We start from the raw sequence: 13,977 nt of genomic DNA, 5'->3' as shown, positions 1-13,977 counted from the left end.
CCTAAGATTCTCACACTGAGTTGAACAATGTCTCGCCCCTTTTGACACTATCACTCGGGAATAAGGTCTTTAGTGTCTCACTAATCTGTTAACTTGCTCCACTAACTAACTTGCTGCAATAATAACCAGACAGACTTCAGCAAATGCCATTTAAATTATTTAATCACGGCGAGAGAGTTCAAGCATTTCTCAGAGAATCTCTCTTAAAAATAAGGTTAAAAATACATCAGGTTTTTTTACAACAGTAAGATTAACGTGATTTATTACTCCTGGTCATTTTCCTTCAATATGATTGGTTCAATCTGTGCAAAACAAGCCCCCATTTCTCTCTCTGTTACTGGCAGAGCAAATTTAGATCTCAAATCATTCAAAGAGGTTAGAAGTTCATTTGATTACTCAATATGTCATGAGTCTGTTATAGACTTTTATATTTTTGACATTGTCTAGCCAGCATCTCAAAGTTATCACTGGTTTCAACACAACAATCTTCAGAGTACATTTTTGTTCACGTGTTAGAATGTTAGGCCTGTAGGAGAAGTAAGGTTAGATGTTAGAATTATGATAAGTTTAAAATACAGTTTACTATTATATTTTATTTTTTAAATCCATCACATTCGCTAAACTTAACAGCCAATCAGAGTTCTCACTCACCGATGGCCCGACGCCGATTCAACACGCTGAAACAGCCCAACACACCCAATGGCGTCCAACTAGAGACAATGGTGCAGAACACACTTAAACTAAGTCAACCGACACTCAAAAACGGCCCGAAGTTGCCCAATGGCAACCGTCGGCTTGGTGTGTCCCGGCCTTAAGGCCCATTGACACCAAGAATGATAACTATAAAAGATAACTATGCAAAAACTACATTAGCATCCACACTCGATCGTATGATAATGTTCTGTTTATTATAAGAGTGTGATGCAGGTTTGTCGTACGGCACTTTAAATGCTCTTTAAAGTCGGGTGGATTCTGATTGGCAGTCAATGTTTTTATTGTTCATCAGCTGGAAAAAAAAATCATTCTGAAAGTGATTCCTCAACACTCATTTTAGATCAATTCAAATCGATTCTCCCAAATTGGGAGGCACAGGAAGCTGCCAAAACAATATGGATTTCCACAGGACGATGACAAAATAAACAACTGAAGTTAGCGATATGGAGGAGGATCCTTCTAATCAGCAGCTTTTAAAGACTGAAGATAGACATCTCCCTTTATCACTCTTGCTGGCCTGCGTAAATGAGCTATCACATCTTGCCTTCCACCCTCTCAGTATTTTAGACACTGATATCATCCCTCTGACACACAACTGGGAAAAAAGTGTTCAGGCCTCAGGGTGATGTCATCTTTTCTCCATGAGAAAAGAACAGCACGCACACACAACGACAGTGTGAGCTGCAGGGTGGCAGCATTCCCATATCTGCCAGTTTGACCTTATGAGGGACAGTTCAGCAGTTCCAACTGAGAGCTGCGTCAGAAGACTTTCAGCAACCAGGCGGAGAAATCAGATTTACGACAGAAGGTCAGGTTAAATACATCCCTCAATTTCTGGCCAGTGGAGCCTTTCGGGAAACTACTACCTAACTTCTTAGCTACTGAGAATTCAGGGTGGCTGGAAGCAAATGTTGAGTGACTCACACCAAGAGGTCTAAATGTTACTGATTTATTTATTGGATTGCAGGTTGAGGATTATAGCCAAAGAATACTCACCACTTCGGAATTCGCTATGTCTGCTAAGGAGTCTTGGTGTCCGTCCACCGCATCCTCTGCTAAAGTGCCGTCATCTGTGAGGCAGAATCAAGGCAAAAGACATTAATAATAATAATAATAATAATAATAATATGGAACTGAGAGAAGGATGAAGAACTTGTATTTTCAGTTTTAAAAGTGATTGAGTTGCCATTTTAAGAAACTTGCTGTAGATGATTGGGCTAGTTTTTCATGTATAAACAACAAAATGTTTCATTTGAATAAGACCCACAGTTTCAGGGAAATTCACATACGTGACTTTTAACTGAAACTTCCAAAAATCAATAAGTCATTCATTAACTCAGCTGCTGATTCATGTCAGAGGACTGAACATTTCAGTTGCGTAGGTAGGTTTATTTGTTTACTTGGAAATGAACAAATCATGATAAGACCATTAAACTGACCACTCAGATACATTATTACAGCAATATAGCATTTGATAAAAGGAAGTGACTTATTCCTCCTTTACAACTGAGATCAGCAGCTCCATGAGTGTGATATAAATAACACCGTGTAAGGAGCTATTAGTAGAACAATGCTGAATTCTCATCTATGTGGAAAAGAGCTGGGCGTCCACTTTGTGAAAAAAAAGTTCACAAGACAATCTTTCAACTGTTTTCATTCTATGATGTGAGACATATGACATCACCAGGTTGCCAGGATACATTGTGCTGCAAATACACATTGTTGTTTGCAAACACTCCCTATTAACACGCTTACCTGAATGACAAGGAAGGGTTTTCCCTTCCGGATGGAAACCTAATCCACTGATAGATCAAAACCATATACATACACATAATACAAAATAATCTGTAAGGCAAACACCATTGTATTCACACGCACACACAAAAGTATGATGGAATACAGTGAAGCTAAAACTAATAAGCTTCAAAATAGCACAAATGAGCTAAACTAGCTTTAGCTGTGAACAATTTGATTAGAATGGCATGAAAAACAAACTTCATTTAGCAGCAGCAAGAAATTCCAGAACAATCCAAACAACCGTTACATAGGATGTTGTTAAAACATAGATAGAGTTAATAGCATCAGACACCCTAAAATAAAGACAATCTATACCAGCATCAGCAGAGTGAAACATAAAAATGCATTACCTGTCATTTGTTCCACATGCAGTTCCTCAGCATGCTGCGGAAGGGTTTCAGTGTGCTTTATCAAACTATCAAGAGTATCTTGATGTAATCCATTCAGGCTGTCAGGTGTGTCTGAATGCTGCAGTTCCTCAGACAAATCATTGTCTAAATCCACTGGGGAAGTGTGTTCCAAATCCTGGTGCAATCCACTATTAATATCCAAAGGGGAAGTAAGCTCAGCTGTTGAGGATGAGGCATTGAGTGGGTCAGACATAGAGGAGCTCTCCAGAGCAGAACCACTAGTGGTGTCCATGGGAGAGGATGGGCTGTCCCCAGATACAGTAGTCTCACTCATTTCTGTAGTCATGTCAACACATTCATCCCCATCGGGAATTACAGCAGAGATCTTTTCTCCATCAGCGAAGGGGCTCTCAGAAGATCTGCTGTCTTTGCTTTCTGTTAGGAGGGAGGCACAAGACGGTTCTAGGCCATTCACACAATCAACAGTAGGTTCTGATGGTGTGTACGCACACTCCTTGGAGGATTCTGGGACCTGGAACTGTGCTTTGGATTCAGCACAATCATTGTGTGTGATTTCCGATAGATCAGAGAGATCGCTGAGTGTTTCCTGTGAAATGAAGTCAATTTCCCTTTCCTGTAGAGGTTCCTCCTTAAATCCTGGTTCCCCTTGCAAAGCGGGCGCTAGAACCAATGGTTCCCCTGGCTCACAAATTTGATTTTCTTTTATGGCAAGTGCAGAATATTCCTCAGGAATTTGCTCTACCAGTTTGGACATAGAGTTTGGCTGAACAAATGTTTCAGATGCCTGTTCTCCGAACAGTGTTCCTACAATTATATCACTTCCAGAATGTTCAGAAGACACTATTGTAGACGCATCCTGTTGTAAATCACTTCCAATAAAGACTTCGGAATCAACTGGCAGAGAAGGTTCATCAGAAGGTTTTGATTTGTCATCTGACTTTGAGACAACAATGTCCTCAATTGATTCCGGATCTCCAATGAGCTCTTTAGGGTCTAGTATAGTCTTATTAGGGGTTACCTCCTCTTTGCTTCCATCAGGTAGAGACCCTTCAATCTGGCAAGATGAAACCTCCGCAGTGATGCCAACGGAAACCCCTGCTATTGCATTAATGTCAGAAGCTGAGTCATTTAGCAAAATCTCCTGACAGTCTGATGCATTTTCTGAAGATTGTATGACTTGAGGTGGCTGTTGGAAACTTTCTGTAGTCTCAGACAAGGGATCCACAGCTGGACCTTCATAGGAGGAAGTCTCAGGAACGGGCGATAGTCCTCGTCGAACTTTATGCACCGGTCCTGGTGCCATGTTTGGCCGAAGACTTACCGATACCAAATCTCCCTCTAAAATGCTAAATACAGAGTTCTGCTTTATGCTAACGTCATCCGCAACCAAACCAGAAACTGACTCAGTGTTGCCTTTGGTGTGTTCGCTGAGATTTCCTGTCTCTGTCTCTAGGATACCATGTGGCTTGTCAACACCATCAGAAATAACAGTTTCATCGTTTCGTACAGACGAGGTAACCTCTGAATTTACCTGGATTAAAGCCAGTTTAGCTTCATCTGTTCTCATTGAGCATTCTGTAGGCAGCTTGGATTCAATCTCGTCGTCGCGATGACCGCTTTCCTCTGGATCACGGGAAGAAAGTGCTGAAGAGTTTAAGCCTATTTCCTGGCTGCTACTCGTCTCCCCTTCCCTTTCCTCTGGTAAGTCCCCTCTCCAACTAAGATCTGTACTCCCCTCACTCTCCTCCTCTCTTTGTAAAGGCTGACTAGTTTCCGTGGGGAGGAGACCCTGAGATTGTGCGTGGCCCATGACTTGGGACTCAAGGTTGCCAGATTGAGCGTTATAGTCCGTTTCAGTCTCTGAACTCCTCTGGCAAATCTCCTGTTCTTCTTGGTTCCCTTTATCAGGCTGTGAAGCAGCCCCCTGCTTGGCACTGATTACGCAGAGCTCTATATCAGCTTCCTCCCGCTGATTTCCACAGGAAGGGGCACTGAAAGTCACAGAACCGCTTTCTACCCGCCGCTGCGAACAGTCAGCCTTATCTGAAGCCTTCCCAGTATCCCCTACAGCTGGCAGTTCAGGCTCCACCTCCAAGTCCTGCGATTGGACATGATCTCCTATGCCATTTTGATGAAGAAACAATCCATCCTCAATGGCAGAGCTGTTCAAAAGTGATTGGCAGGTTTCTTCTTGTCCAGAGTTGGGTTCCTGATGCTTAGACTCCAGTGAGTCAGCGGTCTCTGTGCTATCACTTGAGTCTCTGTTAAGAATCAGCAGTGCTGGCTTACGCTGAGTCAGAGGATCTTCCTGAATAAACAAAGTTCAAAAATAGCTATTAAATAAAGCAGAACGTCTTATACAGTCCTCATTAAAACTGACATTAAACATTGATCCAGAGAAAGCGAGCTAGGGTGCGTGCACAGAGAGCGAGAGAGACGGTTTAGTCTGTGATCTGCATTTAGTCACTTCCTTTAGTCACAGATAGCTACCTCCTGCAGAGTTTTAGCACAAAAGCAAACAAACCCTGCTGATCGTACCCAGCTGGAAATATCACTGTGATCTTAAAAGTCGCAGAGCAAGGAAATAAGACACACCTACTGCCACGACGGACTCTCAAATCACTGACTCACCTTCTGATGTGACTGAATAAGGCGTTGGAGTTCCTCCACATCGCATTGAAGGCTAGGTGGCAGACGCCCTGGCACATCATCCAGCGTCAGGGTGTAAGTGTTTAGCTTGGGGTGGTGTTGCAGAACTCTGCCTTCTGGGTAACACCACTTGGATGTTTTTGTCTCCAACTCAGGCAAGATGTCAACCCTGCCCAACACAAACATAGCAAACTTTGAGAACACCCAGTCTCGAGGCATCGAATCAGCAAGGCCACACCCAGCACACCTACAGAGGATGGGAAGTAATGCACAATACTGATTGTGGTTACCCATTGAACACAGAATGTCAAGTGTGAAAAATCACTTATTTAAACATTGAACTTGAAACAGGTTTACATCTGTCATAATGCTGTAGTGAGCTAGGACAACAAGAATTTAATTGTTTCTTTAGACAAAGATTTGAAAAAACAAACTTACTCTCACTAGTGTAAAAACCTGTACTGCTTTTTCTTTTTTGCATGGGGAGAGGAAAAACAGCGCAATTAATTCCTGGTGGCAGTTTCAACATGTCAAACAAGCTGTAAATAGATTTAAGGTGAGTACACAGCTGAATCTTACGTATCTTCTTTACATATCTGTCAGTCTCTTATCGACAAGGAAAAGACGACCCACAAAGCTACGAGCTTTCAAAAGAGAAAATGTGCAACTGTTAGTGTTTTTGTGCGTGCGAGAGGCTCAAATTGTCCCCAGGGCCCTGACACATGGGTAACAACAGGAACTTTTTTTCCACCTACTCTGTATCTAAGGCCCAAAGGGTACCCATAGCAACCCTGTGACATCACTCACAGGAAACTAAAGAGTGCAGAGTGAAAAGGAGAAGCTCTTAAGGTCTTGCGGACCTGAGAGGAATATTTTAGGCAGTTTGAGCATTAGCCAAATGGCAGATGCTATGAAAGGCAGAACACTTAAGCACTGGAGAGCTGAATGAATTGTCATGTATCAGTGCTATTTCCCTTCTAATCAAGTCATTATGTTGTATTTAAAGACTAATCGATTCAGTTAAATTGGTAACATCATGAGATAATATTTAGATACATAATGAAAAATATTATGAATTTTAAAGTTTTCAAAATGCCATATTATACACTTCATAATCAATTGCACACTACTGTTACCACAGTTACTATACTTACTATTATACAAACATTATTTTACTTTTATAAAATATAATAACGCATGAAATTGAGAGTTGATCATGCATTATACCTTGTACTCTTTAAAAGGTGCAATCATAAACACTACAATGTTTTATAAAGGGGTCATATAATGCCATTTTCATACAAGTTAATTTGATTCTTTAGGGTCTAAATGAAAAGTTTATAATACACTTTAATTAAAAATTCTCATTAGTATTGTAAGAAAACACTCATTTTACCTGGTCAAAAATAGCTGTTTTCAGCACGCCGTTTCAGTGCATATGCCTTTAAATGATAATGAGCTTCTCTCACCCCGCCCCTCTGTTCTGCGGGCGTTTTGACTCAAGGCACGTGGAGTGTTGCCTTGACAACAGTTGAGGGTATATTTTGGAGAAAGAATGGCAGCGGGAGTCTCTGAAGACACATCTATGCAACCGTATCAATTTGAACCGGAGTCGCACCCAGAACAAGATGACGGCCGCAAAGAAGTTCGACAATTAAGGCTCGAACAGGACGTTTCCGAATGGTTGGTTAACGTAATGTCACTTTGATCTATCTTTGTGTACTGGCAGGGTAGAGTAACTTAATGAGATGTACGAACGCTATGTGTTTACTGATGTATACGTACTCAGTTTGTAATAACACAATAACCATAACGCGTTGTTCATTATAAACGTGGGATTATGAATTATATTGAGAACGTCGTACATAGAAAACATGCCGTAATGTACTCTGAGTGTAATGTATTCATCGTGAAGCGTGCAAGCGATTTGCAAAGATTAATATAAAGGTTAATACAATTTTACAATCACTTCTTCTGGAGGTGCAGCAGCGACATGAATAGTTACCGATTCTTTTTTCAGGAGCAGCTTCTTAGCAAAACCAGCTTTATACTGAGTCTGACTCTGGCCCTCGTTTATAAAGCAGTCTGGTGGTGAGAAAAGATTCGCCAATCGCGCGAAAACATGAAAGCATTGACGTTGATCGTGGGGAATATTCCCTTCGAAAACAAAACTCAGCCACTGTGTCTTCAGCGGGTCGGATTTAGGAACATCAAAATGACTGCTGTGTTCGTTATTACAGCCAAGAACAGAACATCAATCGCTTAGACGCCATTCTGCTCCAGCGTATCAACAATGACGGACTATGATGACAGCTCGCTCAGGGCGGGTCTGTGTTGAAACGCTGCTGTCAATCAACAATTGTGGGAGGGGCGTCCGACCGTGTGACGTCACACGGTCGAACGGCTCGATTTGAGGCAGGGAAAAACATATAAGGAGATTAAAACAAAAACACTGGATAGATTTTTATCATTATAATGATGGTTGTGTACAGGCACTGCCAACACACATTTCAGTACAATCAACTTGAAAAAGTGCATGTAGCATTATATGACCCCTTTAAAAGATCACAATTTGTATAAAAATAGATTAAGGTAACAGGGTAAGATTTCCCCGGGGCAAGATAATTGTACCTCTGAAAAATAGTGATCTATGACATTGTATTATGTTGAATATCATTGTTGTGTCTTTTAATTAATTTGTGGACACATTAATGTTTTTAGCTTTGCGGAGTAAAATAGTTTTTAATTTCGATTAAAAAGATCAAATTAGACACTTGGGGTGAGACGAAATATATAATATTATATATTATAACCCCAAGTGTCTAATTTTATCTTTTTAATCGAAATTAAAAATTATTTTACTCCACAAAGTTAAAAACTTTATTTATATTTATATATAAATATTAAAGTTTTTTTAGTTGTAAGTTTTACCCCAGTAAGTTACCCCATCTTACCCCTTTAAAATGTTTTACAATTTGTGCTGTAACAACTAAATTTGCTAATGTTTCTATTTATTTCATATAATAACACATTGTCTGATTCATCATCCTGTACATGCTAAACCTATATCTAAAAGTGTCAAAATGAGAAAAAAAAAGTAAATCCATTGTTTTTAAGGGGGGGGGGGGGGGGATCTTCCCCCACGTTACTCTATTCATATAATAACATGATTAAGTATACAATTCAAACTTCAAAGAAAGCTATGAGAAAAGCACATCAAAATAGCTTAGAGAAACTACCAACGAAATACCATGATCTTTGATGGAAAGATTTGAGGCAATGTCTAAGGGTGCACTGTGGTTCAGTACACTTGCTTTAAATGAGGCACTAAACCAGAGCACTTAACAGCCTCCTATAACAGACTCTTGAATCCAGGGAGCACAGATCTAGCTAGCGCTAGCTCGGAGTCTGGTCTCTCCTCTATTCTTTAGACTGCCTTGGTGCCCTATTTCAGAAGTCAAGTAGGGGAACATACTGTAAGGAACCGGTATCACACCACTTGCTAGCCATAGACTGTGAAGAGCACTGGCTGAGGGAAGCTGATCTGAGCAAACATCTCTGTTACACACACACACACAGGTAATGCTACTTTACTGAGTACATCTGCAGACAGGATCTTGTTGGTTTGAAACCAGTTTCTGTTGTAGTTTGCATAGGCTTGCTTTAAAAAAGATTGAGAAAGCTTATGTGGCTTTAATTGTTTACAAAGAGCTCAGAGCCACATGGCCTGTCCTTGTGCTTTGCTCTTATCTCTCCCACATTTCAACATCCTCCTTTCTTCAGAACACAACACTAAATATCACCTCATTTTCATGATAAAGTCATTGCTTTAATAATATAAATCTATTAGACTCTGTACAACATTGCTCTTTTTGTCTGTTTGAGAAACCAAACCAGCTCAACGGATCAGTTTTTTTCTGACCAATATAAGATTGGGAGTGTGTTTGGGACACCTATTTGAAAAACAATTATTTTTGCAACTTACAAACTTCACATTTACGACTCAACTTTTTATATTTGAGAGTGACAAATACGATAAAGCTGTATTTGTTTAAGGCATTTCAAAGGTCACAACATCCACTAAACACTATGTTCTGTTTGATAAACTCAGCTGCTTGCATTTAACAGCATTGAAATGTAAAAAGAGATATATATATATATATATATATATATATATATATATATATATATACTCATACATACACTTTTTTTTTTGGGGGGGGGGGGGGGGGGGGGGTATTATTAACAATATTATATACATACTGTCAAGCTCTATAATATTTTATCAAGTAGAATAATAAATTGAAAAAAATTCCCTGTAATTACAAACTTCAGTCAAAAGTCATGTAAATTAATTTGTAAAAAAAAAAAAAAAAAAAAATACAAAGACCTTTTCTAGTAACCATGAGGAACATTTAGTTATTGGGATTATGGAATTTAATTATTTTAATTGTTTAAATAATTTTATTACATTGCCATTCCTGTGAATAATAAATTTAAAAATGAGCTGCTCTGTCATTATAGCAGACATATTAGGAATATCTTGGGAAGCCTTCGCATATCGTCTTTGACAATGGAGGGGGGCCTTGAAGTCAAAAATGTTATAATGAGCTAAAAATACTGGTTAAGGATATAAATTTCTTGCACACTTACTCTGTCAGCAGTTTCTGGAGCTGTGAGTGGCCTTTCTTCTGTGCGACCCTGGCCGGTGTACGACCCTGTTTGTTGGGAAGTCGGAGAGCCTCTCTTCCTCCGGGTTGCTGGAGGAGAAAGAGTGCTACCTTGCGTAGTCCGCGCTTCGCGGCAAAGTGCAAAAGTGTGTCTTGTGGCCCAGGTTCTACAGGAGAGGAAAACAGAGTCCAACTCAATCTCCTTCCTTGTCCTTTAAACAACACACTATCTAATGCATATTTCTGATATTGCTGCTTCAGGAAAGCGCCACACTCACACTCATGGGGCCTTCAAAGCTATAAGCCCCACCCCCTGCAACTTCAGAACCAATGAGAAGCTGGCAAAGCCCTCAAACAAGACCCACCCCCACAATTCCCTCGACCTCTGTCAACAGAATCTCCTGACAAACTTATGCAAACATCATTTTAATAGATCATTTACAATAAGGACAGAAAAACCCACCAGAGATGGGTCCTGAGTGAAATAAGCAATCATATTTGAAGGCGTTTATCATAAAGACAGATTACAGAGTGCTGTTTTTAAAAGTTCAGGAAGCTTGAATGAGGCTCTCTGTGAAATAACAGAGACAGAGGAAGGATTGTTCTTGCTGGTTAATGAGAGGCTGAGAATGAGACTGCCCTCGTTTAATCGGCCCACTGAGGATCCAACAACTAATTTGAAGCCCCGAACACCAAAAAAGAAGAAGCTGTGGTGAAGTGTAATGTGGCACTGGAAAGAACAGCAGATCAGGATCACTTCACAGTCTGATTGGAGACACAAGAGTGGACATGACATTATTTTGAAAATACTGGTGTCAACTAACTTGTATCCTTGTGCTACGTTAATATTGTCGTCCCCAAGCCTCAAAACACTAGTGTTACCATAGTGTTTTGTTTTTTTCAACTGTAGTATCATAACTATATATGGTATCTGCATGTTTTTGGAAATGAAAATGAAAATGAAATTCAATAGAAGTTTAACCTCCCCGTCTTAAAGAGAAATTATTTACTCACCCTCATGTCATTCCAGACCTATATGAATTGTATTTCTCTTGTCTATCTTACACAGTGATCTCAATTTTTTTTTCTTTTTTTTTTTTCCACAAATTAACAAATAAGCAAAAAAATTATATTAATTTAAAAAAAAAATCAAGTACAAAGCTAAAGTTTAAAGCTTGCTATGTTTCTTGGCATTAAATAAACAGTGACAACGTTTTTGTGCTTAATTTATGTAGGGTTTCTTTTGAGAATCAGGAAATGATGCAAGTCAGATTAGACCTTGCGTTGCTAGCATGAGCACTAGGTCACAACTAGGGGTACTTACAGAGTATTTACATGACAACAATGTACTAAAATCCACAAAATGACTAAAAATGCTGTATTATGCTGCCAGGCCAGTAGTTGGCGATGTCCCTTTGTGAAGAAACACTATGCACCTACAGACTAAACATGTCATATGCATGCGCATGACATCACCGTTTTCACAAATTCGCGTTTTTGAGAATGGTCTCATTTTCAAAAAAATGCACTTTGAAACCAGTTTTCTATGAGACTATGAAGCACCGTTAAAGTATATAGAATTCAAATTCCAGTCAAAATCTAATGACCATTGAAAAATATTAACGTATACCACCCACCCAAAATTCAGTCATCATATATGCACCCTCATGGTGTTCCAAACCTGTTTGCATTTATTTCTTCTGCGGAACCCCAAAGGTGATATTTTGAAAAGTGTTTTTTCGTACATACAATGAAAGTCAACGGAGTCCAATGTTGCTTTGGTTTGCCCTGACTTTCATTGTATAAAAGAAAAGCATCTTGAATATCTTCTATTGTGTTCAACAGAAGAACAAAGGTCATGCGGGTTTGGAACAACATGAACAATGCCAATGAATTGAGTGAACTATCCTTTTAAGGGAGAATCCAATTCTCATTTTCCATAAATATCATCTAATATGTGCCATGCAACGTGTCCGAATACCAGCAAATTCCCAGTTGCCATCTTACACAGTGGAAACAGTCTTTATTAGCTTACTGGGGTTTTATGTTTTATATAGCATGCTTAATTTCACTTAAGGAAGACTGCTGGCAGTACATGCCCACTGATGCACTGGGCAAGATGCCCACGGGTAGCTCTGGTTTCAGGGCCGGTCCAGGTGCCCAGCGCCAGCTGCAACAAATGCCAGAGCTTGGGGAGTCATTACACAGCTCGCCGTCTCCCTCAACAGACAGGTCAACTCCAGGAATTCTTTTTCTTTCTGAAACATTCATTCGTTTAATATGGCATAAATGACCATTGAGAAAGCAAGATCTAAAGGAAATGCTAAATCTAAATGCCCACAGCAACTTAATCTAAATATGCAGGAAATACAAAATGTTGCCAACATGTGCTCAGGTACCAGATAAACTCTGCTATTGTCTTCTCCCTTTTTGCTCAGGGAGGTAAACTTTGCATGAATATGTGCTGGAGCTTTCAGATGTTTTATTGAATGAGTTATTTAAGACCAAGGCTGTTTATAAGAGATAAGCTTGTGCTTATTATGACATAACAGAGCCTGTTTAGCCTTTGTTGGCCCTTATCTCCAGCTGCCTACTGTCCAGGTCTCACCACGCCCACACTAACACCTCCTACATGGAACCAGACTGTGCCTAATTTAGAGGACAAGCTGGAGTCACATGAGAGCCGGGAATCTGCTGTCGCGTCAGCTGCCCTGATGAATGATTCCTCGCTGTGCAATTGTTTGTATCGTCACACATCGGCCGGATTCACACACTCATTCAAGCACACTTAATATACACAGGCTCATATTTCTCCCCAGTGGATCATCGCTAAAAAGAATACGTGGCCATGTACAAAAACTTCCACCATGACTGGACAGAGAACAGGGGCTTCCTAAGGCGTTTGGTATAGTTTATGACTGCATCAGCCTTAAGCATTCGTCTGATATCTTTTCAATCTTTTGTTTAGCTTGGTTCAGGTTGATTATCATAATCATACAGAAAGTTTATTTTCATTTCCCCTTTTAGTTCCTGTATGGTTGACAGCCAGTGACACAAACATACCGCTCAAAAGGTTCAGGTTGGTAAGCTTTTGAAAGAAATCTTTCACCAAGGCTGCATTTATTTCATCATAAACATAGTAAAAACCATGGTTACATTTTATTTTGATGGTCCACTTTAGACATTCGACTAACTATAAGTAACTTTGCATGTCAACTAACTCTCAGAGTAATAGTAGGCTGTTGTAGACTGTTAGGTTCAGGTTAGTAGAATAAGTTGACGTAGTTGCAAAGTTACTTATAGTCAGTAGAATGTTTGTAGGGGGAGCATCAAAATAAAGTGTTAGCAGATATTAAGCAGAAAGTCTACTAATACTCTAATGAGTGTTAGTTGACATGTTGTTGCAAAGTTACTTATAGTCTGTAGGGGGAGCCGCAAAAAAAAGAGCAATCATTTTGTGAAGTATATATATAAAAAAAAGGTATACATTTTTGTTATAATACATTTTAAAATGTAATTAATTAATGTGATTGCTTACCATTACTTCAGTTTTAAATGTCACATGATCAGAAATCATTCTATTATACTGATTTTATGCTCAAGAAAAATGACTTTTTCCATATTTTTTGATAGATTTTTAAAATATTTTTTTTATAAATTGTTTACTGTCACTTCATTATTTTAATGCATCCCTGCATCTGAATAAAAGTATGAAATTCTGAAGAAGAAAAAAAAATCCAACTGATCTCTAACTTTTGAACATTGTGTATATAATC

The 13,977-nt window shown here is 39.4% G+C and overlaps 1 protein-coding gene across 8 annotated transcripts in view; it reads right to left on the bottom strand.

Moving 5' to 3' along the window:
• The window catches only part of akap13 (A-kinase anchoring protein 13), a 106,884-nt gene that overhangs the window by 55,185 nt on the left and 37,722 nt on the right, over positions 1–13,977 (bottom strand). For 7 of the 8 annotated variants that reach the window (XM_056250791.1, XM_056250793.1, XM_056250792.1 and 4 more), the window contains exons 5-8: positions 10,185–10,368; positions 5,514–5,778; positions 2,862–5,190; positions 1,711–1,784 (exon numbers count right to left, since the gene is read on the bottom strand). In XM_056250791.1, the coding sequence (XP_056106766.1) occupies positions 1,711–1,784; positions 2,862–5,190; positions 5,514–5,778; positions 10,185–10,368 (2,852 nt within the window). The remainder of the gene's footprint in view (positions 1–1,710; positions 1,785–2,861; positions 5,191–5,513; positions 5,779–10,184; positions 10,369–13,977) is intronic. The other variant, XM_056250795.1, reaches the window with a different exon arrangement.

The sequence above is a fragment of the Rhinichthys klamathensis genome, unplaced genomic scaffold (genome assembly GCF_029890125.1).
Source record: "Rhinichthys klamathensis goyatoka isolate OS25496 unplaced genomic scaffold, OSU_Roscu_1.1 h1tg000076l_1, whole genome shotgun sequence".
In the NCBI taxonomy this organism is placed as follows: Eukaryota; Metazoa; Chordata; class Actinopteri; order Cypriniformes; family Leuciscidae; genus Rhinichthys; species Rhinichthys klamathensis.
Note: the sequence above shows the minus strand (reverse complement) of the source record. Positions and strands in the feature narration are given on the sequence as shown.